The sequence below is a fragment of the Zeugodacus cucurbitae genome, chromosome 3, assembly GCF_028554725.1.
Source record: "Zeugodacus cucurbitae isolate PBARC_wt_2022May chromosome 3, idZeuCucr1.2, whole genome shotgun sequence".
In the NCBI taxonomy this organism is placed as follows: Eukaryota; Metazoa; Arthropoda; class Insecta; order Diptera; family Tephritidae; genus Zeugodacus; species Zeugodacus cucurbitae.
The window spans coordinates 30214659-30242584 of record NC_071668.1 but is presented as its reverse complement, the minus strand read 5'-3'; the positions used below and the strand labels follow the sequence as shown (position 1 = coordinate 30242584).

The 27926-nt window shown below is 34.4% G+C and overlaps 3 protein-coding genes across 3 annotated transcripts; 1 reads left to right on the top strand and 2 right to left on the bottom strand.

Annotated features, from left to right (window-relative positions):
* Positions 1–54: 54 nt before the first annotated feature.
* Positions 55–19613, top strand: LOC105219370 (WD repeat-containing protein 75). The gene is made up of 11 exons (XM_011195467.3): positions 55–506; positions 563–946; positions 1013–1120; positions 1328–1460; positions 1547–1957; positions 2023–2201; positions 2261–3314; positions 3379–3520; positions 3602–3762; positions 3826–4029; positions 18606–19613. Exons 1-11 carry the CDS (start codon positions 415–417, stop codon positions 19071–19073), a joined length of 3336 nt encoding a protein of 1111 aa, XP_011193769.1. The 5' UTR covers positions 55–414; the 3' UTR covers positions 19074–19613.
* Positions 5955–9618, bottom strand: LOC105219369 (uncharacterized). The gene is made up of 2 exons (XM_011195465.3): positions 8811–9618; positions 5955–6945 (listed from the first exon to the last, which is right to left on the bottom strand). The coding sequence occupies exons 1-2, from the start codon at positions 8907–8909 to the stop codon at positions 6823–6825; spliced, it is 222 nt and encodes a 73-aa protein (XP_011193767.1). The 5' UTR covers positions 8910–9618; the 3' UTR covers positions 5955–6822.
* On the bottom strand, positions 19164–27926 carry LOC105219368 (uncharacterized). The gene is made up of 3 exons (XM_054228023.1): positions 27889–27926; positions 19905–20118; positions 19164–19836 (listed from the first exon to the last, which is right to left on the bottom strand). The coding sequence occupies exons 2-3, from the start codon at positions 20112–20114 to the stop codon at positions 19741–19743; spliced, it is 306 nt and encodes a 101-aa protein (XP_054083998.1). The 5' UTR covers positions 20115–20118; positions 27889–27926; the 3' UTR covers positions 19164–19740.

Sequence of the window (27926 nt, the reverse complement as noted above, 5' to 3'; positions counted from 1 at the left end):
TTATAACTAAAGTTTTACTAAAATCAAGTACTCAATATATACAGCACTGCGTTTGTCCAAGATGGCAGCTATCTTACCACCGAGAATTCCCCACGAATAAGGTTTTCTACTGTATGTACTGTGATTTGACAGATTCAACACGTGCGGCACAACAGTGGAAGTGCCCTATTAAAAATTAAGATTTATATTAATTTAAATATAAATATTTGGCAAATTGTTGGAGCTCTGTATTTCCACTCCTATTGTGTTTAAGGTAATGGTTTGTTGCCAACAAGCTCTTTAGAAAGACACAGCAGCAAAACATTGCGCTATAACAAACAACGCGGAAGATCAAGACGTGTGTGAACTGATAACTTGGCTACAAAAACTATAGAGAGTGATAAAAATATTTCCTGTTTAAAAAATATATAAACAATGGATTTTGACGAACTTGATAAACTTAAACTACAATATTTGGCCGGTGCCAATCTTGTTGAGCACACGCCTCTTTTTGCGCCTGGAGGAGAGTGAGTTATAAAAACGTGTAATAAGTGTTTCAACTCTAAAGTTTTTCAAATTGTAGATTTATATTTATACGTTCCAAGGATGTTGTGCGGGTTTATTCTTCGGTAACCGGTGAGCTAGCACGCAAACTTTCAGGAGGAAATGGTAATCTAGTGTCTATGGAATTGGAATTGCGTGACAGTGAGACGCTAGTTGCATGTACAACTAAAGGAGAAGTACTTCGTTGGTTTTGGCAAAGTGGTCGTCTTCAAGAGACACTAGATTTAAAATTAAACAAAGATGAACAAATCTTAAGCTTTAACCTCATAAACTTATACGGCAATTCCAAAACAGCGTGCGCATTTGTTACTTTTCGCACTGCCGATGAGGAGCAAGTCAAGTGGTTTGTTGTAGATACAAGCAGCGCAGAACGATTGAACGTACCATGTAAATTGAAATTGCTGTAAGTATGTGAAATTATATTTGTTATTGAATATTGTTATTTTATTATTATTTATTTATTATACAGGTCCGACGAACCACTTATTGCAGTGGACACAAAGAAGTTCAAGTATATCGCTATAGTACAAGGTTTTTTTGTATATTTCCTTAGTTATAAATCCTGGTCATGGAGGCGGTAAGTTCTATTTTTTATATACTTTTCAAAGGTTTTCAATAACTATTTTATGACAATTTAAGCAAAGGCTGCATGGTGTTTTTTTTTTTTTTTTGATTTGATTCTCTATTTTAATAAAATAGAGAATAGAATAATTTTTTGTTTAGTGCTTTTGAGAATTGTGATACTACTATGTGTACACGTAAATTACATTTTTTCCCTTTGCAGGTTATTTAACGCACACCATGTTCCAATTACGGTCGTTAGGTCTCATCCTTTTGAAGAAGCGATAATAACAGGTGACGAAACTGGCAAAATATTTTTGTGGCGAGAGTTTATGAATCCGAGTTCAGTGAAGACTGTAAGTGCTTAACCTTTGAAACTTAGTCTTAGACTTGGTATATAATTAAAATTATGAAATGTATTAATCTCCTTAATTGTTTGCAGACACTTTACCATTGGCACCACACCGCTGTCTCCAGCATAGCGTTCACACCCAGCGGTGCAGGTTTCTACAGCAGTGGCTATGAGTCGGTGCTTGTGTATTGGAACACTAAACGCCCAGATTTGCGCAATTTTCTACCACGCATGGGGTCTGTTATTTGTCATCTTGCTGCCAATGATGATAATTCACAAATTGCTGTTTGTACAGCAGATAATGGCGTACACTTCGTTGGCACGGACAATCAAGTGATAAGCACCCTACAGGACTTCACATACATGGAAAATGATAAAACCGGTAATTCTAAATTTCCGGTCGGACTACGTTTAAATCCGCGCACAAACACGCTGGTGCTAAATGGCAAATACGGGCATTTGCAGTTTTACTCAGCATACACAAAAAACATGTTATATAACGTAAGTGCGCCAGTCTATTTGGTTGCGCTTATTTTGCAATTTAATGAATTTTTATTTTTCTGCAGATTGACATTGTGATGCAAAACTGTCTTTCTATGGAGACTGATAAAGTGCTCTATAACATAATTGTGACAAAGGCTGCGTTCAATATCGATTGGATGGCCACCGGTGAGGTTTTCAACGACAACGAACATTTGCCGGAGTTGCGTTTAAAATTCTGGAAGTATGATGAGGCTGCGAAAAAGTGAGCAATATGAATTTAATTAGATTGTTATAATGTAACTAAATAATTTATTGTTTTAGTTACACATTAAATACAAATATAGAGCTGCCGCATGAAGGTGGATTCAAAGCCATCGAATTCTCCAGTTCAAATCAAGTGAATAATTTGTTGTGTGCCACCGTCGGTGAAGATAATAAAATCAAGATGTGGTCGCTTGAGGAATCGGATAATATATATAACAAAGGCAAAGTTTGGTGTTGTGTAGCAGAGACATGCTACCGCAACTTAACTGTTGAATCGATTTCATTTTCACAAGATGGGTCAGTACTTGCGGCAGGTTATGGCAACACGCTGTGTATATATAGAGCTGAAAACTTAAAACTAAAAGCGGCGCTAACACCACCTCCCGGTTATGATGGCGTTGCGCCACACATACAAGTGAGCTTACGGTCCAAAGGAAAGGAGTCTCCGCTTAAAGATGAATTCACGCCAGAAAAACAGAAAAGGTGGTTGCAACTCTTCAATGACTTTGTAGAAAAGAATGACGAAACTATCATAAAGGAACTCGAGAAGTTCGCTGAGAAATGTGAAAAAATTGAATTCAATCCCAAGGAAGTGTCGGCGGATGAAATTGACGAAGCAACGAGAAAACAACTGTACAACAAAATAATGGACATGCATGAGCTGAACTTCTTCCACAAAGTGTTGCTCTTTCAGCGGCTAGGTATCCGAGTAAATATACGTCCTGAAGGGCGCGAACGTTTACTTGCCTATTTGTACGATACAATATTACCGGCGGGAGAACGAAAGCGTTTCCGTGAAATGGAAAACGAAGTCAATCGTATGAGTACAAGAGAACGTTATAAGGCTAAGAGTCGTTTGTACGAATATCAAAAAAGACGAAGCAAATATGATGAGGAGGTGCAAAAGAAACTACTGCCACTGATGGAGGTGCTCAATTTTGGAGATGATTGTAAAAATGCGCCTCTCACAAACGGCAGCCATACACAAGATCACACTACTACGACCGAACAATCAGACGATAGAGATCTGATTGAAGATATTGGCGACCTTGACCCAGTAATTGCTCAAATATCAAAGGTTCAGTTTGCTGCTGGAGAATGGGCGCATTTGGTAAGCAAAGTGTTTACACGCATTTTCAAAGTTCATATAAAAGCAAATGTTTTTCTGCTTTCAGGTCATTGTCTGCACAGAGAGGCGTGTTTTAGTGTTTAATTTACTTACGCTACGTTTACATGCGGCGTGCAAGCTATCTGTCGAACATTTCGCTTTCGACCCAATCAGCAACTTGTGTGCCGCGTTTACAAAGTACAACGAATGTAAGTTACAACGAACATAAGTAGAGACAATTTTGAATAATATTGTGTTACAATTTCTCCAAAATTTTAAATATTTTGTAGTGCACGTTTTCCAACCAAATGTGCCCCTACCCATATATCAACGTCGTAATTTGCCTCGTTTGTACGGCGCGTCATGGCTCCCTAGGCGACATCCCAAGAACCGTTCAGTTAATGTCGACTGGCAGGCAATGTCTACATTATACTTTTTAACAGAAGACCAGGTGAATTAAGGCATTGCATATAACATATATATATTTACTTATGTTTTTATATTTTGATTTCAGGAAATTAATTACTTGGCTGTACCAGATAGTGTGGACGATGATGCGCCGCCCCCAATTACCTTTAGCAACCCGGCCAATCAAGCGCTGCAATACAGTACATTTGGCACTTTTGCTACACAACAACATTCAGATATGCAGACCAGTTCACGACAACCGATCGGTCCACTGGTTATCGGTAATTCAAGCAAATTGGCTGTGAAATCGGTGAGTATTTTTAATATACTATATAAAAGTGCATTGGTTTACATTTTGTGATAGACATATTAAGGCAGTAGTCTGCGTTAGAAGCCGAAAAAATCCTTTTTTAGCAATTTTTTTAAGGCTTGTCAGAATACTGCACTTCGGGCAGTCATAGGTCATCTCCGGTCGAGCACTTTCACAACAAGGCTTGTATGCTTCCTGTTAAAGAGCATAGTGAAGTGCTCTACAAGCAGTTTCTGTTGGCATCTTTCGTAGAAGCCATATGTCCGCATGCAAGGAGTCCCCTATGACACTAAAAAATGAAACATTTATTCTGCCCTGTACTCGGTTTTCAAATTGTGAGCGAGAGTTGAACAGCATAATAGGAAGACATTTTATTGTTCTTTTATCATGTAAAAAATGGAACACATTCAAAGGGGTAACGCAGTATTTGTATAATGTTGAAATATAAAAAGGCAGCATTTTCACTGAGAAAATAAAACGCTATAACCGTATCCTATATGTATTTAAAATATCGAATTCCACTTACACGATTCGAATTTGATTTACACGTCTCGTGAACCCATATTTCACTCATTCTCCTCTTCATTGGACCCCATGCAAACTACTGGTTAACAATCAGAACTTACACCGTTTCGAAATCATATTCGATGAGGTTAGAAATCCTGTCAGACGCAAACTTCCAAAAGTGTGTAAAAAGGCGAGGTTAAAACATTAACAGCCGGTTTTACGAAACAAATATTTCGTTTTGCCAAGTGTATTCAACCAAAGTGTATTCAACATACACTATTGTATTCAACAAAGTGAACTAATTATATGACATTTAATTTTTTTTTACCCGAATTTGACATGTTTGTTGCCACATATTTAACCCATTTATTCAAAAATTCAAATTTTGAAATTCAAAAGTAAACAAATTTCAAACTAAAAAAAATATTTTTTAAATGAATTAAGGAAAATGCCGAATACTTTCTGCTTATGCAAAACAACTCATGGAAGCAATTTACTAATGTTTGGTGCTCAAACTGACAAATTGCAAACAATTTAACAATATATATTATATTGTTCAAGATAAAAAAGACGGGTTAATGTAAACAAATACATTAATTGTTTACTATTTTATTGTCAAAAACGGGTATGTCAAATACTTAGTTCACTTTGTTGAATACACTTTGATTTTTATTTAAATACTGTCATATGCAACAATGTTTACGTTTTTCTATCAGCTGATTTTCAATATTTTTTTCCATTTAGAGAAATAAATACAATTTTTGTTTACATAAATCTGCTTTTCTTCTTTCTAACATCCATGCCTTTTAATTTCTTTGAATTTAGAATTTAAGTTAAATATAACTTAATTCTCAATGAAAAAATTTTGTGAAATCGGCTGTAAGTCATTTTCTTCTCCACTGTCCGGAATTGAAATTAGCTGCCTCATAAAATGTATGATAGACTCAAAACGCTTCGGCGATACATAAGGGTCTTCTTTGCGATCCATACTCCGGAGTATTTTGACATCACAATGGACCCATGCCTTTAGCTGTCCTGATCTAACCAATACGTTTCGATAACCCAAAGAATTCATTAATTATGACATTTTCCAGTATGGTTGACACAAACTTGCTTAGATAAAAATGGTTTAAATTTACTTACACTTAATTTTATATTATGTATGTCTCGGGCGTGACTTCAACCTACTGACTACTTACTGGAATCGGCTTAGATTGGTTCCTAAATCACACATAAATTTCCACTTCAAAAGAGGTTATATTGGTTATAGAGATCCATGCTCAGCTTTTCATTTATTGCCAACTACTAATAATCATCATTTTGTTTAATTGGATGACTTCTGACTCATAAACTAGAAATTTTTATTTAAATTTGCTACTTATAAACCTCTAATTTAAGTAACCAGTAAAACAAAAATATAATATTTCTTCATTTTATTGAAATTTAAAATATATAAAATCTTAAGCTTAAAAAATTCAAAGAACAATTCTTTATATGTATGTATGTACACATGTGTACGTATAATCATTATATATGAAGTACATTTGGCTTAAGCTTATTATTTTTTATATTTAGAATTTTTCTTAAAATTATTGTAATTATTGCTAATATTTATTTTTTTATTACTTAGTTGAAAGCGATGCACATAAGGAAATTATTTTTGATTCAATGCCACTGAAACCTAATTGAAAATACATGTGTACATGTTTACATATCGTTATAATAAGTCTCATTGAGTTGGAGGAAATTTCCTGAGTTCGACCACTGCAAAACAGTTCCTTATGTGCATGGATTGTGTGTATATGTACTTACATACATACATACATATACACGGTAGACGCTGTGAGTGTGCTGTTTAAACATTTGATTATCAAAATGAGAGATTTAAACAAAATTAAATAATCTATACATTTTTGCCGGCACTTCCGTATATTTGATTATCTTGATCAATCACGCTTACTCTATATACCATACATATGTATATATGTATATTTGGTTGAAAATCAGTCAGTGGGTGCGCAAGTTTTTTTTTGTCATATGAACATACCATTGAGTGCATAACAATGTAAATCCTTGATCAATATACCATAAGTATTATACATATATCTGTTTACGACTGGTATTACCGCTGTTGTTGTTGTCATTGTGTGATAATCATATGACTCCGCTATGGTATACAAAACAAATCGTACTCATGCCTCATTTAAGTTATTCAGCTAACTAGTCCGCAACGAAGCCATTCCATTGTGTTGGTGGTGGAGGCCAGGGTCTTCCGAACATTAGAACTCATTTGACATTACCCGAGCGAGGAGCCGTTGGCACATGCAAATGCCGGCAGCGGCGCATCATCAACAAATCGTGTTTAAAGTAGCGCAAACAATGCCATTGCGGTATTTTCGAAAGTTGTTGCTACAGTGAAATACAACCAAACATAAAATAGAATTTAATTCAATTGCGAAAGTTAATTTAAATTCATTTGTGTACAAACAGTTGCCAGCGTTTTTATTTTGCTACACATTTTCTAAACAAATGTTGCACGTGGCATACAGACATACATATATTTGGACATTTGTACATGTGCACAGGTATGTGCACACGCTAGAATTTTCTAATATATCCAAAATTATATTTATATGTACAATGTATATATGTATGTATATAATTGGATTTTTATTTAAATAAGTGGCCGTTTAGTCTACGTGCCTCAAGTCATGTGATAGGCCTATATTCTAATGTTTTTTTGTACTGGTGTTTTTTAAACTAGTGTTACGCTTACATACATATGTATGTATATAGGAAGAGTTCTTCACAAATACATACAGTTGCCCTTAAAATAATAGGAGTGAGCTCATGGACAAACGGAATCTTTAAATTTTCAATAATAAAAATGATAATATAATTAAAAATTTTACAGAATCTAATCAGTAATTATGTATTAATATTTCCACAGCCCATTTGTTGCAATTAAAGGTAAACACAATTTTATATCGCGGTTATGTTAAATAAACTCAAAAATTAGTTCCACAAAAAAAGAGGACTTTTCCATGTAGAACGAGATAATTTTAAAAATGTAAATGCAAATATTTTTAATGCTTAATAAAATAATTCATATTTCATTGAAAATATTTAATTTTTTAACGGACCTTCATGCCCTCCTAAGCATATAGACTATGAGAACCAGGCAACATTTAAATGGTCGTCCGTCACAAAATTAGTTCACTACAACCGACAAAACTCTTAAATTGGTTGGTTTCCGTTAAGAAACAGTTTTTTGATATCAGTTCATTGACGCCTTCCATCAAGAGAATGGGGCAACAGCCCTATGTGTAAAGCTACTCAATATCACGATTTTGGCACCATCACGTTTGACAGATTTTATTGTAAATCGGTGATTTTATTTCATGTCATGAGGTTAGAACCTCTTGAACCGTAGTACAGGTTACGTATTTTGGTATTATAAAACCAGTCTACAATAGTATATACCGTTATTGTACTATGCACTTGCAAGTATTATAATGTTTATTGTGCAATCTTTGGGCGCCGAAATGAAATCCTAAATTAATACTCGTATGTTTGTGTTCCGTATTTACTTATATATATGTTTTACCATCTCAAACCATTTATGTGCATATGTAGGCCTGTGTTTTATTTATATATGTACATCCATATGTATGTATGCATACTTTCTAATTTTAATTCTGAATTCAATTTCATTATTATTATGTTTATTTATTGTCTTGTGCCTTAGTGCGACACGTTTTTTAAATAAGTCTTTTTTTGTCAATTTATAAGTTAATCATGTACAACTAGGAATGATGAAGGTCATGAATGTATATTTCCACTGATAACAGTTTTGTCTCTGTAATCAGCTTTATGTCTAGAACTATAAAGAGTTTAAAAATATAATTTGACATTAAATTTCTTTATGAAAAATATTAAATCACTTTTTTTATTTATCACTATCAGCTTAAATATTGTTGTTATTATTTAATTCATTTAATTAATTTAAATGAAAGCTGCTAATTGAAGAATTTTCCAACAATAGGTGGAATTTTCTCCTATGGTTGAATGTTGATTTGCAATTTATATAAAAAAAATTGTTTTTTTTTCAAATATTTTGCATTCAATGGTACAATTTATTATTTAATATTTATTAAATTATATAATATTTATTTAAATACAAGTAGTTTTTCATTTATGTCCATTTGTTAGCACGATAGTAAGCTGCTGTAAACTTATTTTATTATTTTTTACTCTCAAACCAAAATCCTTACCTCATCCACTTTTGGCAACGGTCCACACTGGCTGCTTGGCATTAGCACAAATAAAACCAGCACGGCAATAACAATTTTGTGAAATATTTTTGGTAGCATTTCCGTTGTTTTATTTACAGTTTTTATTTGTTTTTGAATTTGAATAGTTTAGTTAACTATTCTCGAAAAATATTAATAAATTTTAGCACTTATTGCACTTATTCCTCGTGTTGTATTTGTTGTTGTGTACTATTTAAAAATATGACTAATCTTTTCACTTCCTTCTTTACACTTGTGCACCGCTTTTGCAACTCGATGATTTCTGCAATTTTCTGCAGTTACTTTTAAATGTCTTCTCCTCTATAAAAATAATTATTTTTTGATTATTTATTGTAAAATTGTTAGTTCTTAATGCTATTCACTGTAACTGTACACCGATTGCGCTCTTATTTTCGTTTTAAGTAGTTTCTTTATTAATTTTTGCTTGCTCATACGCCGCGTGTGCCGCGTTTGGTCTTGTGTATGTTCTGGCGAGTGCGAATGACAATTTGAAATTATCGGGCATGGTGTCGCCTGCATCCTCATTTATATGCGAGCAGCGGTGTTCGCATTCTTCGCACGACGAACAGAACGACGGCGGTGATAACTGTCGTCCCTGCTTTCTACTCCACAATCGACATCTACAGTTCGCCAAAGCGATGCTTCGTTGCGGCAGTAAGTGCGCCTTGTAACGCGTGCTGTGGTAGTCTGCGGCGGCAACTATAGCGAATTGCATATTCGCTGATCTAAGCTCCAATAGCTGTGAGTTGCATAGCACTACTGCCAGTAAATAGCCAACACACTGCATCCATGTTTTTCTCTTCTATGTGCTTAAACGAAGTTCTTTTTTTCAATTTTAAATCGGTTTTCATTGGTTTCTGTTTCTGTGCTTTCACCATGTTGTTTTCAAAAAGATTTCTTTTTGTTTTCGCCACTTGTTTACTTCGTTCGGATCGCAGTACTTCAGCGATATTTTGCAACCATAACATGTTTATTTGCTTATCACTTTGTCAGTGGGAGCTGCTTCAATGTTTTTCCCTACTTTATATTATGATATAAGAGTAGTCACATAAATGTATAAAATATGTCTTTTAAATTCGACAATTTCTAACGATATTGACGAATGAATTGATAAAGCTCTGGTGATATTTTCTGAGACATTTCTTCTGGTAAAGTCGCATTCTTGTCTTCTTAAATTCCTTAAGTAGGTAAGTATGCTAGTTGTCGAATAACGCACCACCGGGACTGGAACCCCCTCACATTACTATGTTCTCATTGAACCGTGAATAGTGCTCTTGATAAATTTAATTAACTTAAAAAGTTTTATCTGTGAAACTTCCAATATATCTTCAAGGAAACCGCGACCGATAGTTGCCATTTTTCCTATATAAAGCTTTGCATCCGCATAGAAAATGTTTTACAATTTCTTCTTCTTCTATTTTTGGCAGCTTCTGCAGTTATTATTGTTATCATCCCCAATCTGCAGGCATATCTGCTAATCAAACAGTGGCCCGTTAGAACTCCTACCAGACTTCTTATATCGTTCCTTTTTTTTCCTTCCACTGAGACTCAGCCAACTTTAATACATATTTGTCGATTAGGTGTTTACAAGTTGCCTAAACATGATATCTAATCTGGCAACATAGCTCCAGGCATTATAGTGAATATAAATATGTTTTTTGTTATAAGCCTCATCTGTGTCAAAACAAGAAGGCCTTCTTTAATTGCAATAACCTCCGCATGAAAGACACTACAGTGATCTGGTAGACTTTGATGAAAAGACATCTCCTCCCACTCGTTTATCCAGTTTGGATCCGTCCGCATAGATGTCTTTATCCATCTCGTCCATATCCCACTCCTCTATAGAGGAGAGGGAATGTTGAAAGCTTAATTAATATTTAATTCTACTGGATTATAAAAATACGTATTATAGGTTATGAATGGGAACCTACTGAGTATACTAGAATGTCCCATATTACAGATAACCAGTAGGGAGGATTCCCTCAGTCTAAGTGTCTTAAGTAAAGATTGTACTTTCTGGACTAAAATATACATGAATGCTTCTCCTTGACTTGGCATATTTCAAAGAAATATTCTATGCGCACTGTCGTTTGTGCTTCTTTGTTGATTATACAGTGAAGTGCTGAACACAAAGACGACGACACGACACGACGTAGCGACGGCTGATCACAAATGTCGCTTTGAAGACAGCGTCTTGAACATTTTGAAGACGGCAGCGACATATCAAACAGCAATTTCATTGTTGCCGTATTAAAATCTTTCACTTCAATAAAATTTACATATTTAGGTTAAAGTGAAATTATTTGTGCAAAAAATGTAAAAATGGTCGATTTATTTGTTTTAAATAATCGATTGTTATTATAAATGATATATCAAAGTTATTTTAGGTTTCTGCTGGCAAAATAACGTCATACTTGTGAGAACTTTGAATAATTTTACATTTCACTTATTAGTGGCAGCTCTACAGCGGCCATTGTCGTCGGCAAAATTAGAAACATTTCTAATTTGGCGACAGCGAAGACTTCAACCCTTTTGTCGTGAAGTCGTGCTGTTGTCAAAAAATCTGTGCCCATAAGAACGCGTGTATTTTAATATTTGACAGATGTCGCTCGTCGCTTGTCGTCTTCTATGTGTTTAGCACATGACATTTTGCGATTACTAGCGGGTTTATGGTCAATATATTCTTATTTTTGACACCACACGCAGTTTGTCATCATTTTTTCGTTTAACTAATAGCCTGCGTGTATTTGCTAACAAAACCAAAAACAATTCTCTTTGCAGCGAAGCGACGGCGCTATGGTGTATATTCCGGAACAGCTAGGTTAACAAACAGATGCACGCATATCTTCGTCATAATTGACTTTATATTTCCATTTTTATTCGCTTTTGCTGGTCATTGTAATTGTAATTCCAGCTAACTATTTAAATGCTGCAGTCCCTGACTTGCTTGAGCTTGTTCTTAATTACTTATATAGCAGGTCAAACGCATTTTATGGCTGTCCGTTTTTTTTCATCATCAATAAAAGTATGAGCATTACTCATTTGAATGTGTCGTCAAGGCATTTCTCCTCTGCTCACTGTAGAGTGTCTTCAACTTTTAGTCAGCTACAAATGATTGGGGAAATACATACATAGATAATTTGATAGCCGGTTCGTACTAAGTCTATTTGGAAAATTAATTATTTTATTTGTGGGGTTGGCGAGCATATCGCCACTATGTGTAAACCTACCTTATTATACAGTTATACTTTGAAGTGCATATTGTGTGGTCTTCTTTGCTGTTGTTGCGTTTTCGTTTTAATTAGGCTGACTCATGTGTGAGTGATTTGTTGTTTTTCAGTCGTGTTTTCATTACATACATTTCCATAAGCGAAATCTCTCCCATACCCGCACCGAACTCGGGTCTTTGTGCCGTTGACCCCCAGTAATGCCGTCTGCATCATCGTTTTTTGTTTGGACAGCTTTTTTCTGTGCGCCCGTCAACAGCTTCCGTATGTGCCAACATGATTAGTCCAGTTTTAACCAGCAACCGGCCAATTCGAGTGCTGGCAATTTTCTCAAAGTTCGTGTGCACTTCATTCCCGCTTAACGATTTTTTCCTGAACCCTTATCGCTTCAAAGTGTATTTGCTATCGCTTACATTAATTTTACATTAATATTTTTTTTGTAATTTTTGTTTATAATAAAATGTTTCGCTCGCTTGCACTGTTGGCTTCTTAATAGCTTTGGTTCTTTCAACTCTCCATGCGTAGAACTCAGCAAGCATATTTATTGATTGTATTGATAACACTGGTTTACAGCAAAAATGTTCCATGAACGTCACTATCCAATTTGTATGTGAAATGGTTCGCTGATTTCGAAAATCGAGTTAATTTTTTTTTATGGATACGTTTTTGAGATATTTGCAATTTACCGTTATTCGACCAAAAAAAAAGGTGTCTTCATTTAATCATGTATATCTCTTTGACCAGTTGAGCAATCTATTATAGAAAATAAAAGTGAATGAAATTTCCTAAAAATATTGCCTACTTCATTTTTCCATAAGCCTTATAATTTCTGAGAAATTGATTAATTACTTCGAGTTTTTAAATTTTTTTATGAAAAAAAATAAACTTTGGCAAGAAAAAAATTTTAAAACAAAAGATATCTTTTAATTTTTTTTTTATTTTATATGAAGTCCTGTTTCTTTATAAAAAATTAAGCTACCAATGAATAAAATCCATGGATAAATAGGAAAGTTGTACATGATCAAATAAATATATCCAAGTCGTGCAAAGTCAATGTATACGTACACTGGCGGCCACATAATTAGGGACAAAATAAATTTGAGTAAAACACGCGTTTCAGTTCAATGTTTTTAGCACTAAATTTTCGCCTAGAGACCCACTGTAAATTGCAACGGTATATTATAACTGTGCTCAAAAATGTAGCAACTTTAGACAAAAATAACACATTGTTTTAATATATATTACGAATATATAAATAAATGAGTTTATAAAAACTAAAAACGACATGAAAATTGACCTTTTACTTAACAGAAACAGCGCATAGCTAGATATCCCACCCCTACTTTACGCACTACATACGCATATACGTATACATTGACTTTGCGCGAAAATGAAGTAGGCAATATTTTTAGGAAATTTCATTCACTTTTATTTTCTATAATTTGCAGTAAGATTGCTCAACTGGTCAGAGAGATATACATGATTAAATGAAGACACCTTTTTTTTTGGTCAAATAACGGTAAATTGCAAATATCTCAAAAACGTATCCATAAAAAAAAATTAACTCGATTTTCGAAATCAGCGAGCCATTTCACATACAAATTGGATAGTGACATCAGTGGAACAAAAAACAAATTCAAATTTGTGATCCAGTGTAATTGAAAAACAAAGTGAAATTTATTAAAAATATATTTTATTTATAGTTAAGCAATAAAAATTGAACGTGTGAGTTCTGATAGGCTTATCGCCCACTATCACTTCTTGAACTTTAACCGTTACTCATCGGTTCCTTCTTGCAAATCTAATATACTACATGTCTACTTATAATGTTCCAAACATCTGTTGGACAGCTTCAAAACAATTTAATTTGCTACTTGATGTATTTTTAGAATTATCTACCACTTGTGTAAATACATATTTATTTCGACGAATATGACAAACATGTTTACATATTTGTTATTGTGAAGCTGTCCAAAGTTTAGAAAGTTCTTGTTTTTAATAAGCTACATGCAAAAGTTTAACCAGTGATTCTCTTATGCGTCCCAAAAAATTTATTTTATTCCATAAAAAATATTCTCGGTTATATTGTTCTATGTCCAACTGCAATGAAAGGCTACGGCCCTACCGGCCTGGCAGCCGCGGTATTTTATGCCAGTTGGTCCGCAAGTTCATAACCTCGTGTACCTTTATGTCCTGGTACACAGATTAAGGTTATACTGCTGTTGTTAATCCTGTTAAGTTTTTTAATGCAGTCCCTTACCAGCCCGAATCTATGTATTTCAAACGATGATATTGCCTGGAAAGCCGCTTACTATAACTGATGATGGCTATCCCTTCACCATGGTAGTTCTTGTCCAATAAGACGTCAGCACATTTGTTTGAAAGATGCTGGGAAATTGTCTCATGGGCACAAACATTTTGAGTCGTGTTTCAGTTAGCCAGGCACTCATACCATCTGCTGTCTTAGACGCGTCCGTGTACCATTGCTGGATGCTTCTACTTATGAATTCCTTGAGAGTGGAATCCTCCAATTACCTCTTATTTATCAGAACTATTCTGAATCGTTTCTCAAAGTGTACCCGTGTGGTAATATATTCTCTTGGATGGAGAGCAATTGGAAGTTTTAAACCGATGATCCCCAAATATTCGGGTGCTTATCACCTTGCTGTTTCCAAGTCCTGGTATCATCAAGACCAGTAAAGTCTTATGGCTATAGTACCTACCAGCATATGAGGAGGGGTTAGGTTCAGGAACAATTTGCTCTAAGTCACAGTAAGTCACGGCAATGCAATGGAGTAAATTTTAGTACTAAATTTATTTTTGGTAAACCAACACAAAAATTATATCTTTTTTTTCCTCCAGAACTTCTCCTTTTCTCGTTATTAGGCAATCTTAAATCGGTTTTTTCCAATGTCAATCTAATTTCAACATATGTAAATCAAAACTTCTCATCAGTCAATTGCCCGACTCACAAAAAACACAGAAACTTGAAACCTCAAAGTCCAATTAAATACCATAATTATAGAAGTTCGTTAGACAAGAAGTAATTGAAATCACAAAATACTCTAATTTGTCTGTTTTTTTACTTTCGTTATATATACTCTTCGATCTCTCTCACAAATAATGCATTTGCACCTTTGAACAATTTAATTTCCCGGATATTTTTATTATTGTCAATATGGTTGTTATTAGTTGCTCCCAGGTGCGCCCCCAAATTAATTGCTTGCAATTGATAGCGGATTTGTTTATTTTAAGTCGCAAATTGTTTTTGTATTGGATTTTTTCTCAATATACCGACTCTAAGCGAAAAACATCTAATGGCAGAGTAGCAAAAAATGCACTTATTGACTTCTTAGAATTGTGTTTTAATATTAAATAATCTGGTTGCAATAAAAGTCTCCTTCGATCAATTCGCGTACATTATATTTCTCGTAATCTGCGCTGGTGGAATTGCATGTAAAGTGACCCGAACAGTTTTGTTTTCAAATATTGTATATATGTACATATGTACCTGTATGTAATGTATGTATGTATATACATTTATTTCGAAATATCTATGTATTATTATACCCAAAGTGTATTCAACAAAGTGAACTAAGTATTTGACATACCCGCTTTTGACAATAAAATAGTAAACAATACATGTATTTGTTTACATTAACCCGTCTTTTTTAACTTTAACAATATAATATATATTGATAAAATTGTTTGCAATTTTTCAGTTGGAGCACAAAACATTAGTAAATTGCTTCCATGAGTTGTTTTGCATAATCAGAAAGTATTCGGCATTTTCTTTTCATTTAAAAAATATTTTTTTTTGGTTTGAAATTTGTTTACTTTTGAATTTCAAAATTTGAATTTTTGAATAAATGTATGGGTTAAATCAATGGCAACAAACATGTCACATTCGGGTAAAAAATTGTGATATGTCATATACCTGGTTCACTTTGTTGAATACACTTTGATTATACCAAATTACATTACGAAAAGTGCCCATATATTTTTTCAAATTAAGGTTTCGAAATATAATATTTGAAATTTTATTCTTGTAATAAAAATTATATTAATAAAATTCCATTTAAAAATTCGAATCTGGTTTCCTTTCATTTTGATGCAGATACTATAAAGTAACTGTAAGTAGTTCATTTAAAGCATATCCTGGTGGCCTTGAAAATAGAGCCGATTTTTTTGCAACTTTGATCCATTTAGTATTATTTGTTAATTTGAAGATTAACACTTTAAAATACATGATTTTCAAAGTTGCGTGGACTGTAATTTTAAATAAAAATAAATTTTTAATTTCTGGTAACCAGTGTTAATGAGTGACCATAAATTACGTCACACCTTGAAGGGGGGGGGGGGGAGGTTATCATTCAGAAGCTTTGTGACATCACATTTCAAAATTTAGGGCAATATCGTTTCCCGCTCTGCTGCGCTCCTGGGTGCTGGACGACTGGCTGCTCTGTACCACGCCGATCACGCAGCATCATAATTAAGTATCTATTATTTCTTGACTAGTCATTCGTCGTCTCTGTACTTTAATATTTAACTAAATGTTAATTTTATTAAAGATTATTCAATAAATATAAGAATAAATAGAATAACCTGCTTTTTTTAATTTATGATAAATCCATAAAATTGCAAAATGGGTGACGTCACGTCAGGGGGGGCTGAGTTCAAAATGTGACAACTTGTGACAAGGAGGGGGGAGGTGTTAAAAAGTCCTTAAATTCGGTAAACCACAGTATATTCAGGCACTTGTTTACTAAAGCTAAATAAATAAATGTCAAAACTTCAAAATACGTACAGTGGTGGCCATATCATATGCAACTAAAACACGATTTTAGAAAAAGTATGTATATCTTACCATTAAACTTGGGAGACTGTTGATTGGTAATGAAATTATTTTAATTTGGTATTTTTACTATTATTTAGCGCTTATAAACGAAAAGATTTGCATTCTTAAAAAAAAATACGAATACCATTTTGATTTCACCTCTTAAATTACGTGGACAAAACATATGCAACTTTTTGGAAGCAATAGTAAAAAATAAGTTTTACTAATATTTTTTTACAAATCCATTGTTTTTTTATCACTTCACGACATCTTCTTGGCATTTAGGCAATTAAGTTATCAAAGATTTTCATCAGAATCGATTTTCAGGCTCTTTGAAGTCTACCTAAAAGTTATCGGTATTTTCAATGTTAGTCCTATCTATGCGCCTTTTAATCAGCTTTTACAAGTTCTCAAAAGGTTTTAGATCTAGGGCTATTCCAAAACATTGATAATATTTGATTAAACACAAGATTTGGCATATTTGAACGTGTCCTTTGGGTCGTTTTCCGGTTCGAAGACCCAACTTCATGGCATTTCCCACTCACAATAGACCAAAATTACACTTTGTAAAATGCATTTGTAGTCGTACTGATTCATAATTCAATAAATTCTATATAATAGTCTAACTCCGTTAGCAGAAAAGTAGCCCGACACCAATACATGACCCTAAAAGCTTCACTATGAGGTTATCGTCCCGTATAAAAACCGATGGATTTGTTAAAGATAAAAGCCAAGTGTTTAAAATTCGTTAAAGAGCATCTAAATTGGCTAATCAGTAAATGGAAAACGATTCTATTCCGCGATGAGTAAAAATTCAACTTAATAGGCAGTGATGGAATGTTCTATGTGCGATGTCCTTTCCATAAGAGATATGATCCCGACAATTAAGCATGGTGGAGGCCATGTAATGGTGGGACTGCTTTTCTGCTAACGCAGTTGGGCTATTATATACAATTTATGAAATTATGAGTCAGTCCGAGTACAAATGGATTTAAAAAAGTTTAATTTTACCTTATTCTGAATAGGAAATGCCATTGTGTTGGGTGGTCGAACCGGAAAACGAACCAAAGGACACGTTCAAATATGCCAAATCTTGTGTTTAAGCAAATATTATCAATGTTTTGGAATAGCCCTAGATCTAAAACCTTTTGAGAACTTGTAAAAGCTGATTAAAAGGCGCATAGATAGGACTAACATTGAAAATACCGATAACTTTTAGGTAGACTTCAAAGAGCCTGAAAATCGATTCTGATGAAAATCTTTGATAACTTAATTGCCTAAATGCCAAGAAGATGTCGTGAAGTGATAAAAAAACAATGGATTTGTAAAAAAATATTAGTAAAACTTATTTTTTACTATTGCTTCCAAAAAGTTGCATATGTTTTGTCCACGTAATTTAAGAGGTGAAATCAAAATGGTATTCGTATTTTTTTTTAAGAATGCAAATCTTTTGATTTATAGGCGCTAAATAATAGTAAAAATACCAAATTAAAATAATTTCATTACCAATCAACAGTCTCCCAAGTTTAATGGTAAGATATACATGATTTTTCTAAAATCGTGTTTTAGTTGCATATGATAATGGCCACCACTGTACTCACATATATCAATACATATACATATGAAATACATTTACCTATACGAATATGTATAAAATATATTTAATCTTATGGAACTTCTTTTCTTTTCCAGCTAATTGACATGTCTACACACACAATGCCGCCACTAAGTCTGCTCGCTGCCGATTTTGTAAAGTCTCTCTTAAAATCTGCAGACTCGCAAGAGAAGAATGCAACTGAAGAAGTGACGTCGGAGAAGGAGGACAAACCTTTGTATAATAGAAGGAAAATGCTGAATGGTGGCGCGACTGCTTTTATGAATGGACATGATGCCGGTCACTCGGACGATGACGAAAGTGCCGACGAAGAGGATGACAAAGGGGCGAAAGTGAAAGTGAATGCAGCGAAGCGCACAACCACAAATGAAGAGGATGTCGAGATGATTGATGAGGCAACTGCTTTGGAGAAACGTAAAAGTTTAATTGTGAAAAGCGAAGAAATCAGCGCCAACGCGGCGAAAAATTCTCTAGCCCAGCAGAGACACGACAACGAGTCACAGCTGAAGCGCATTGCGGCATATAGTATAGAGTTAGAGTTTTGAAACTATAATTAGTTGAAAAGGATTAGTAAGTGAAATATTAGAATCAAATTAAAACCAACTTTTATTGATAAATTAAAAAGAGTGCAGAAGTAATATTATCTAAAAGCTTAGTTCTTTCTAAGTAACAATTTATTTAAATCCAGTTTAAATATATACAATTCTATATATGTATAATATGTAAATGTAAACATTCGAAAGAGGAATCTGTTTGCCTTACTTTGCAACTGGGCAATACTTAAAGTTAATGACTGCAATGAAATATTTTTAAAATTTAAAGTAAATCCGCTGTAATATTAAACACATACATTTTTTTGTTTGTTGTCAACGAATCCTTAAGCTAAACAAGCCACGCACTTGTTAAAAAATATTATTTATGTAAAATATAGATTTCCATGTGCGCGCTTACAACAGAATAAAAAACACTAATAACAAATATAATAAGAGTCAGTAACACCAAGGCAGTTGTAACTTGCTTAACAAATGAAAAGTAATATTGCAAACTTAGTAATAAAATCGTAATTTTACGTTTCTAAAACATGATTTGTTTTGAATGGCATTCGTGTGGTGGAAACCCCCTGTTTACACATACATAATTTGCCTGCAAGCCTTGGATGCATACTACGAGTATAAGTACACACTGTACAGTATAAGTACACACTGTACCAACTTAAATTAATTTTCCTCTCCGATTGATGAGCCCGGCATGTGAGAGGACGTTATAGATTTCGGCGCGTGGTATTTTTTCCGCCTGTCGATCATATACCTGAAAGTAGAATTATTCATTAAAACATAAAATTGTAATTGGTAATCAATTTTGGCGCATTTAATTACTGGCTCCTCGCCCGGTCCGAACCAGCTTGATTTGGCTAATGCCTCTCGCACTCGCGGCGTCTTATAGAAAGGGTTTCTCAGCGAGTTGGGTAAGGTTTGTTCATATGCATCATTTTCGATTACGGCGATATGTGCATACCGCTGGGGGCGTGCCCACGTCAGTGTGACAATGAGTAGAATGGCAACCCAAAAAAGGAATTTATGCTGCATAAACCTATTAGATATACAAATTAAAGAGTGTTAGTTTTAAAGTCTGGTTTAAATTTTCAGCATATTCTATCCAACATTTTTTTTAATGTATCAAAAATGTATAACATATATTACTAGCTGACACCTCAGAGGTTGCTCTGTGTGAAAAGTAAGTTGAATTTATATTGTGTTGAAAACCATTTATTTACGATTTTTTTTAATTTTTTATGGTTCCGGTGCGTAAATGTACAGAGAAGATGGGGTTTCAACACTTGAACACGCCATTTACAGATTTATGCCACACACTTCCAGCGACTGTCCCTGTGACCTGGTGATTATCGTTACAAATTCAAGTTTGATAGGGAACTAAATACGTTTGAGCTGAAGCGGCAAATCATTGGAACTCAAAGAACTTCGTGGAATTAAGGCCCCTTTATTCTGCCCCCTTGTAGTCACTTTCAAAAGTCTTGCAGATATCACATTATTCGATAGCTGCGTCACAATCAGTTGGGTTCCATTACACAATCGGCGCATGAAGATTACGAAGATCCCACTTTGAGACGCAAATGATACGGCGGCATGCCAGGCAAATCCAGCAAATCTGGATAATTCACTGCTTCGTTTTCATTCAACAAGATCCATAGATTTATATGAGCACAAATCTCTCGGAATTTGTCTTTGAATCGTTCAGTTTAAATCATTAACATTGGTGTATTCTCGTAGATATAGATATTGTCTTGTTTCACATAAGTATGTAATTCCATTTCAAGTTTGTAGCTAAAAACATTTCTTAACAACGCAACAATGACAACCTTAATATTATTATACTCTCGCAACAAAAGTAAGTAAAAGAAAAGTAAAATTTGGTACAAAGCATCTCACTAGGAATGGGCATATTTAGATGTAATTTTTTTGGGAAAGTGGGAAACGCCCGCAAATCTCGAAAATTACTAAAAGTGAGTTAAATCACTAATGGAAAATGTCAAAAACACTGAAACAACTCAAATTTGTTTAAATAGAAAATGGGTGTGGCGTCGCCCACTTATAGGTCAAAAACCATATCTCAATAATTACTCGACCGATTTCAATGAATTTCGGTATATAATATTTTCTTGGCACACTGATGACACGTGAATGAAATCGGTTCACAACCACGACAACTTACCATATAACTCAATTTTGAATTCCATCTTATTCCTTCACTTTATAATATATACATAAGGAACCAAGGAAGGTAACGAAATAAAACTTTACACAAATACTTTATATGATCCATGGCATCACTTGTGAAAAAATTGTCGAAATCGGACTATCACTTTTCAATGCTCCGGAAATGGTTAAAATCGGGCCATAACTTCCCCTAGCTCTCATATACCTAATTATAGGATTTTCAAAAATACGTTGGACTTAATAGCTTATAAATCTGGTAATATATGAAATATCTTAGCCAAATTAAATGAGCTCAGCCCTTATATATCACATATGATGATTTTCGTTTTTCTATTGTACGTTATACCGAATATATGGGTCAAATTGTGTGTTATCTTAATATAAATATTGCAATAAATTGCGAGAGTATAAAATGTTCGGTTGCACCCGAACTTAGCCTTACCTTACTTGTTTTATATTAGATTTATATAAAGTGCTATAAAATATTGAGTGTATCATAAATATTTTGTCTATTATCCAAATAATTATAATATGCTAATCAAGAAGGCTGGTTTAGATGTCCTGTAGCTAACACACTTATTATACAGTGGAACTTCTCTAACTCGAATAACCATAATCCTCAAAAAAACTACGAGTTAGAGAGAGACTTCGAGAAAAGAGTTTTATTTAAATACATTAAAACATGTATTCTATAATTTTGTTTGTTGCACTTTGCTATTGTTGGCTTATGACGTCTGTATCTCATGCTTTTGTTACACGATTTATGGAATTCACAAGTGTAATATCATATTCTTTGTTCGCTTTCATACAAATATAGGGACTCCTTTAAAATTGTTCCTTGATAGTAAAATTCTAAATTTTGTATTATGCCCTGGTCGAAAAGTTTGATTTATGGAAGGAAATTTCTATGAAATTTGAATTCTATTTCCAATTTAAGAGTTCGAGTTATGGAGAATTTCGCGTTACAGAGGTTTGAGTTATGGAAGCAAATTTGTACGAAAGCTTGGGAGGTGCGATTCCTATTATTAAATCTTAAATTAAATAGAATTTTGTTGTGTCGGCTCTTTAAAGAATTCATTTGTAAGCCTGCACTAGAACACTGTGCGAACACCACTGCCGACAATGTAGATATGTAGGGTAAGGTGAGGTAGATTTGACGTTGGGGCACATTTGATTTTGCCTTTTTTTCAATGAAGACACATCTAAATTATTAATATTAATAATATATATTGTTTGTTGTGTGTGGTGACACTTAAGTAAACCGCAAACAATTATTAAAAACAAAAAGAACAATAGCCACAAAGCGCCGGAAAAAATAATACAATTTACCTACATTCATAGCCATATATACACACATATGAACAGTGCACTCTCGGTATTGTGAACATAGCATAATATGAAAACTCGAAAATATGAAAACTTTGTATTCAACAATTTAAACGGTGAACAGGTCTGGAATGATCTCCCTTTTTAGAGTTTTGAGTTGAGTTATTAAAATAAGTATAAATTCATAACCTTTAGTAGGGGCACGTGGAGGTTTAATAGCTTTAACTGTAGGAGCTACAGAAAGTTTTGTGATTAAGAGTTAAACTGGAAATCTTAGATTACCTGAAAAGGGATTTTAAAAATAACGGTATGTTTATGAAAGTAAGACATTCTCAAAAGTGAATACGAACCCACATAAATGAGTTCACATTATTGAGGGTGCACTACATGTGCGCCGCAGTCGAAAGCCGGCAACTGGCGCATAAAACAATGGAACAACTATAAAAATAAACTTAGCAGAGTGTGACATACTAGAAAGCAGTTGAAGAAACAAGTGTTCAAAATTGCGTTTTCACTTCAAGTGTGGCATGCATCAGTGGGTACTGTTGCTAAAATATGTACATAATAAGGGGTATCACTTTTATACTATCTCGATGTGATGTGTCTATTAAACTCTACAGCGTTTGGCATATGTATTTACTTTCATACCAGTGCGTATGCAAATATTTGAATAGTCGAGTTTTCATTCGACAAAAAATTGAGGCAAATAGCATTTGAGTTTGGTTTTGCTACAAAACATTTCCGCATTGCATGTCAGCTAGCCAAATGTTGACCAAAAGCTAAAGTCACTTCCCTGTCATATTTACACTGTTGACTGTTCAGCTGATTAAGGCAATAGATTTTCCTTGCCAAACAGCTGATGAACTGTACGTTGCTGGCTGATATTGTGTCAGCTGATAGACAAGTTGGCAACATGATGATGGCATGAATGGTTATATGGGTAGGTACACGTTTTCTGTTAGTGGATATTTTGAGCCAGCAGGGTGCAAAAATGACTTCAAGTTGCTTTTGAAAAGTCGATAAGTTCCATGTTGGAATTGAGAGTAGATGTGTTGTCATGAAGAATTTCGATGATCAATAATTTTACGTATAATTTTTATAAAGAAAGATATATCCAAATAACCATGTTGGAATTGAGAATAGATAAGTTGTGCTAAGTTTGCTGAAATGGTCGGGTTATCATGAAGAATGTGTAAGAAAGGTTCATGTCTTTTGCACGCGATATCAACCGAGCACCATGCAAAACGTATCCGTATTTATACATATCATAATACATGTGAATAAATTAAAAATACTGGCTAAATCTTGTGGACAGACTTTGGGTGACTTTCCCCGAGCAACAACCATCTAATGGATTGTCGATTGGTCTCATGTTTGTAATGAAGAATCCTTGTTTCATGACGAGGCACCCATCGCGCACAAAGTTCCTCTAACTCTCATTAATTCATTATTTTTCTATCAACGGGGTTTTTAAACATCAGTTTTACACGGTGTTCACTTTGAGACAAATAACTTGAGAAAGATTGTATCCAACGTCATCTTTTAGATCATTACTTGTTTACCGTCTGGCTTCCTTCTGCGTGGCACATTCATGCGTAACAGAGTCACGTGCAACAAGTTGTCATGCGAAAGCAACCAGATCGCATGTCATGTGACAAGCGGCAACTTGTTGTCATAAGGCCAATAAGTCCGAAAGAGAAGTTGTACTCGCATTCGCTATTATAATTCGATTTTGCAGCGGAAAAGAAAAAAGTATGTGTGGCAAGTGATGCCGGTTGCCATTTCCACTCGTTTAACAGGTATTGGTGGCATGACCGACGCTATCTCGCCAGACGCTAAGCACTTGTCGACTTACTGCATTGTTAGGTTTCCTTGTTGCAAAGAGATATGGACAAATATGCATTTTCTATATACGTACGCATGTATATATATGCGAATATTGAATAACGAGTTGATTATGTAATTGTCACTTTCTTGGTTACTGTCACAATGCCACAGCTACTATGACAGACGCCTTAGTGCGTGAGTAATTAAAAAAGTTTCTTACATTATAGGAAGGTGATTGAGCATATGTATGTATATATACTCATCCATATAAATAAACGGGTTTTCAAAAGGGACGCTGCAAAAGTAGATCGATAGGGACAGCAAACGACGTCATATTTTTTCCCGCTCTTTTCACATTTCTCTTAATTTTGCCATTTCATCATGGAAAGATATACGATCCAAAATATTAAAAATTAGGACCGAAATTCGGAGTCAATTGAATCAACTTTAAGAGCGGTACGTCCTACGTAGCGATGAGGCTAACGGCTTCGTCAATAAGTAAAATATGCGCTATTGGGCGTACTTCTTCCGTGTTAATCAAGACCGGCACGTTACTGTGAATGGGAATCGCTACCGCTCAATGATAACTGAATATTTTTGGCCCGAAATGGATAATATGGACTTGGACAATATGTGGTTTCAACAGGACGGCGCCACAAGCCACACAGCGAATATCACAATCGAACCTCGAACGAATATTGAACGTGAAATTGCAGCAAAATTTATGCTTGAAAACCGTCGAAAATTGGGTTCAGCGTGACCGTGGTGGCCATGCCAAAGCAATGAGTTCCATAGGGCATCGAATGTACTTTCACAGGAATAAAGAACTTTTGTAGCGCTCTTATTGAAACCCCCTTTAGTTAAAAGCAATCATGATATTCATATTTAAAAAAATCTAGAATAATCTATGTATTATCTATTAAAGGAGTATTACGAGATTTTGGCATTCCAAGAGGAAGGATTGTTTGTAATAACTTAGAATAGTCAAGACAGGTAAGAATATACAAGTATCGATTAACAGAAGGAAACTCAGTAGATTAATATTTGTAAACCTCTTACTCTATAGACTCCGAGTATTGATCGAGATTCACTGTTAAATAAAACAAGTATGAAAATGTTAAGTTCGGGTGTACTGTGGTAATTCCAGGACCGGTATCTCTCATTTTCGGCATCAAGATACAGTATATCCAAGATTATACATTCACTTAATTTTTCTATATATATACGAGGGCTGCTATATACATTTCTGGCCTAGGCAACACTAAGTGTTGCCAGGTGCAATCTGACATTCCCATTGGAAAGTTTGACATTTTTTAGCATAACATCACTCAGAACGTTTTGTCATTTAATAGTGAATTGTTTTATTTACAGGAAATTAAAAAAATCTCGGCCAAAAAATGGAATTAACTCGTGAACATTTTCGCGACAAGAGTGCATCGATGAACTAAAATCTTTGTATGGCTATGAAGCACCATCCTATAGCACTGTGAAAAACTGGTACAACGAATTCAATCGTGGCCGACGCTCGCTCAAAGACGAATTCCGTGAAGGTCTTCCAAAAACAGCCGTTGTGCCAGAAAACATCGATGCCGTACGTGAACTGATAATACACGACCGTCATGTAACATACCTTCAGATAGAGGCTTGCCTATGCATTTCTCCCACCAGCATACATTCGATATTGCATGAACACCTGGCCGTAAAAAAGGTTTGTTCTCGTTAGATCCCGCACAATTTGACAATCGCTCAAAAAAAGGCTCAAAAAAGTGCTTCGAAAATTGGTTTGAGCGCATGCAAAAGTATATAAATCTTGATGGAGAATATTTTAAAACCATTTTCGTTGATAAATATTCCTATTTTCATTATTAGGCCAGAAATATATATAGCAGCAATCGTATTATATTACATTATATATTCGAACCGATATACACAATATAAAGTCCACCGGAAGTTAAAAAATCCGTATATCAGGTAGTATAGACCCGATTTTGGCCGGACATTCGGTAGATCGAAATACCGAAATTGATTCCATCCGTTAAGTGATCAGTATACAAGATATCTCAATAATATTAAATGACGCTGTCTGATCTTCATCGGTTCTTCTTTTGTTATTTAATTTAAAATGTTAAAAAAAGTATGACCACTTGTTAATTGAGCTAAGTTGACCATGAAGAAATTCGAATATTAATTATTATATCGAGCTATTCAAAGAACTGATAAAGTGTATGTATCAGCTTCATTGCAGAATATGGTCTGACGAAAGAATTTCCGACGATTGGAACCTAAATGTACTCTGCCGAATTCACAAAAAAGGAGACCCCACAATCTGAAGGTACAATCTTCTATGAGAGTGTACAGCTGGTGACGTACGCCGATGATATTGATGTCATTGGAAGCAACAACTGCAACATTAGTTCTGCTTTTTCCAGACTGGATAAGGAAGCGAAGCGAATGGGTCAGGTGGTGAATGTGGACAAGACGATATATCAACCTTCCTAAGTACTAAATTCCAAGAGCCCGCAAGTAAATTTTTTATTGTAAGCGGGCTTGTCAAATGCAAAGTGAATTTTGAAGACTTCAGCCGCTGCCAAAAGCTTGGTGAATAATTAATTTTAAATTTAAAAATGTTTTGCAAGGTCAATGCATAATGTCGAACCAAATAGTTTTATTGTACAACGAGCTTGTTCAATGTGTTGTTTGCTCCCGTCTTATTCAATTACACGCATTCTCATTCAAAGAAATGACAGCAAAGTACGAACTTTGTTTATGAATTTTATCACCCCCTGAATCTTAATTATCCACAAAGTTGTTTAACATTTATAAGCCTACCAGCCAAAATACATAATAGCATTTGTTGGCGATGTCGGAAAACACAAATAAATTAGCTATTTTGCCACCGAAGTAAACATTCGGCGACCTCACTTGACTTTTGCGCCACTTTGGGCACTTCTGGTATTATGTCTATATATAAATTGACTTGTGTAGTGTGTACCGCAGCATTGTTGTTGTGACAAATAGCGAACATTAAACGTCAATTTGCAATCACTAACTGTGTATTCCACGAATGTCGATTGCTGTTAAATTGTTTATACATAAGTATCTACAGTTCGCAATGCATTTTAGCTTTGCTCTTCAGTTACTTTTTTGTTTAGATTTTATTTTACCTAAATTTGCGGTCAACTAAATCTACATGCTACAACATAAATACACACAACAAGACACTTGTCGTAAAAATATTTTTCAACTCGGACCTAACGATTGTTATGTTACTCACATTACCGCGAAGTTGATTGTAATCGATTTACAATTAGGTTAAGGTGAAACCCTAAATAACCAATTGCAGTATGCTCATTGAATGTTAAATAAACAAATTTAAGAAAACAATCGATGGTGGTTGGTCTCATGGATTTGTATATGTATAATATCTTCGTTTAAAAAATGTTTGCTGAAAGGCAAATTAATTCATTAATACCAACGCCAATGCTTTCGGTGCGAGCTTTTCTTCCGGTT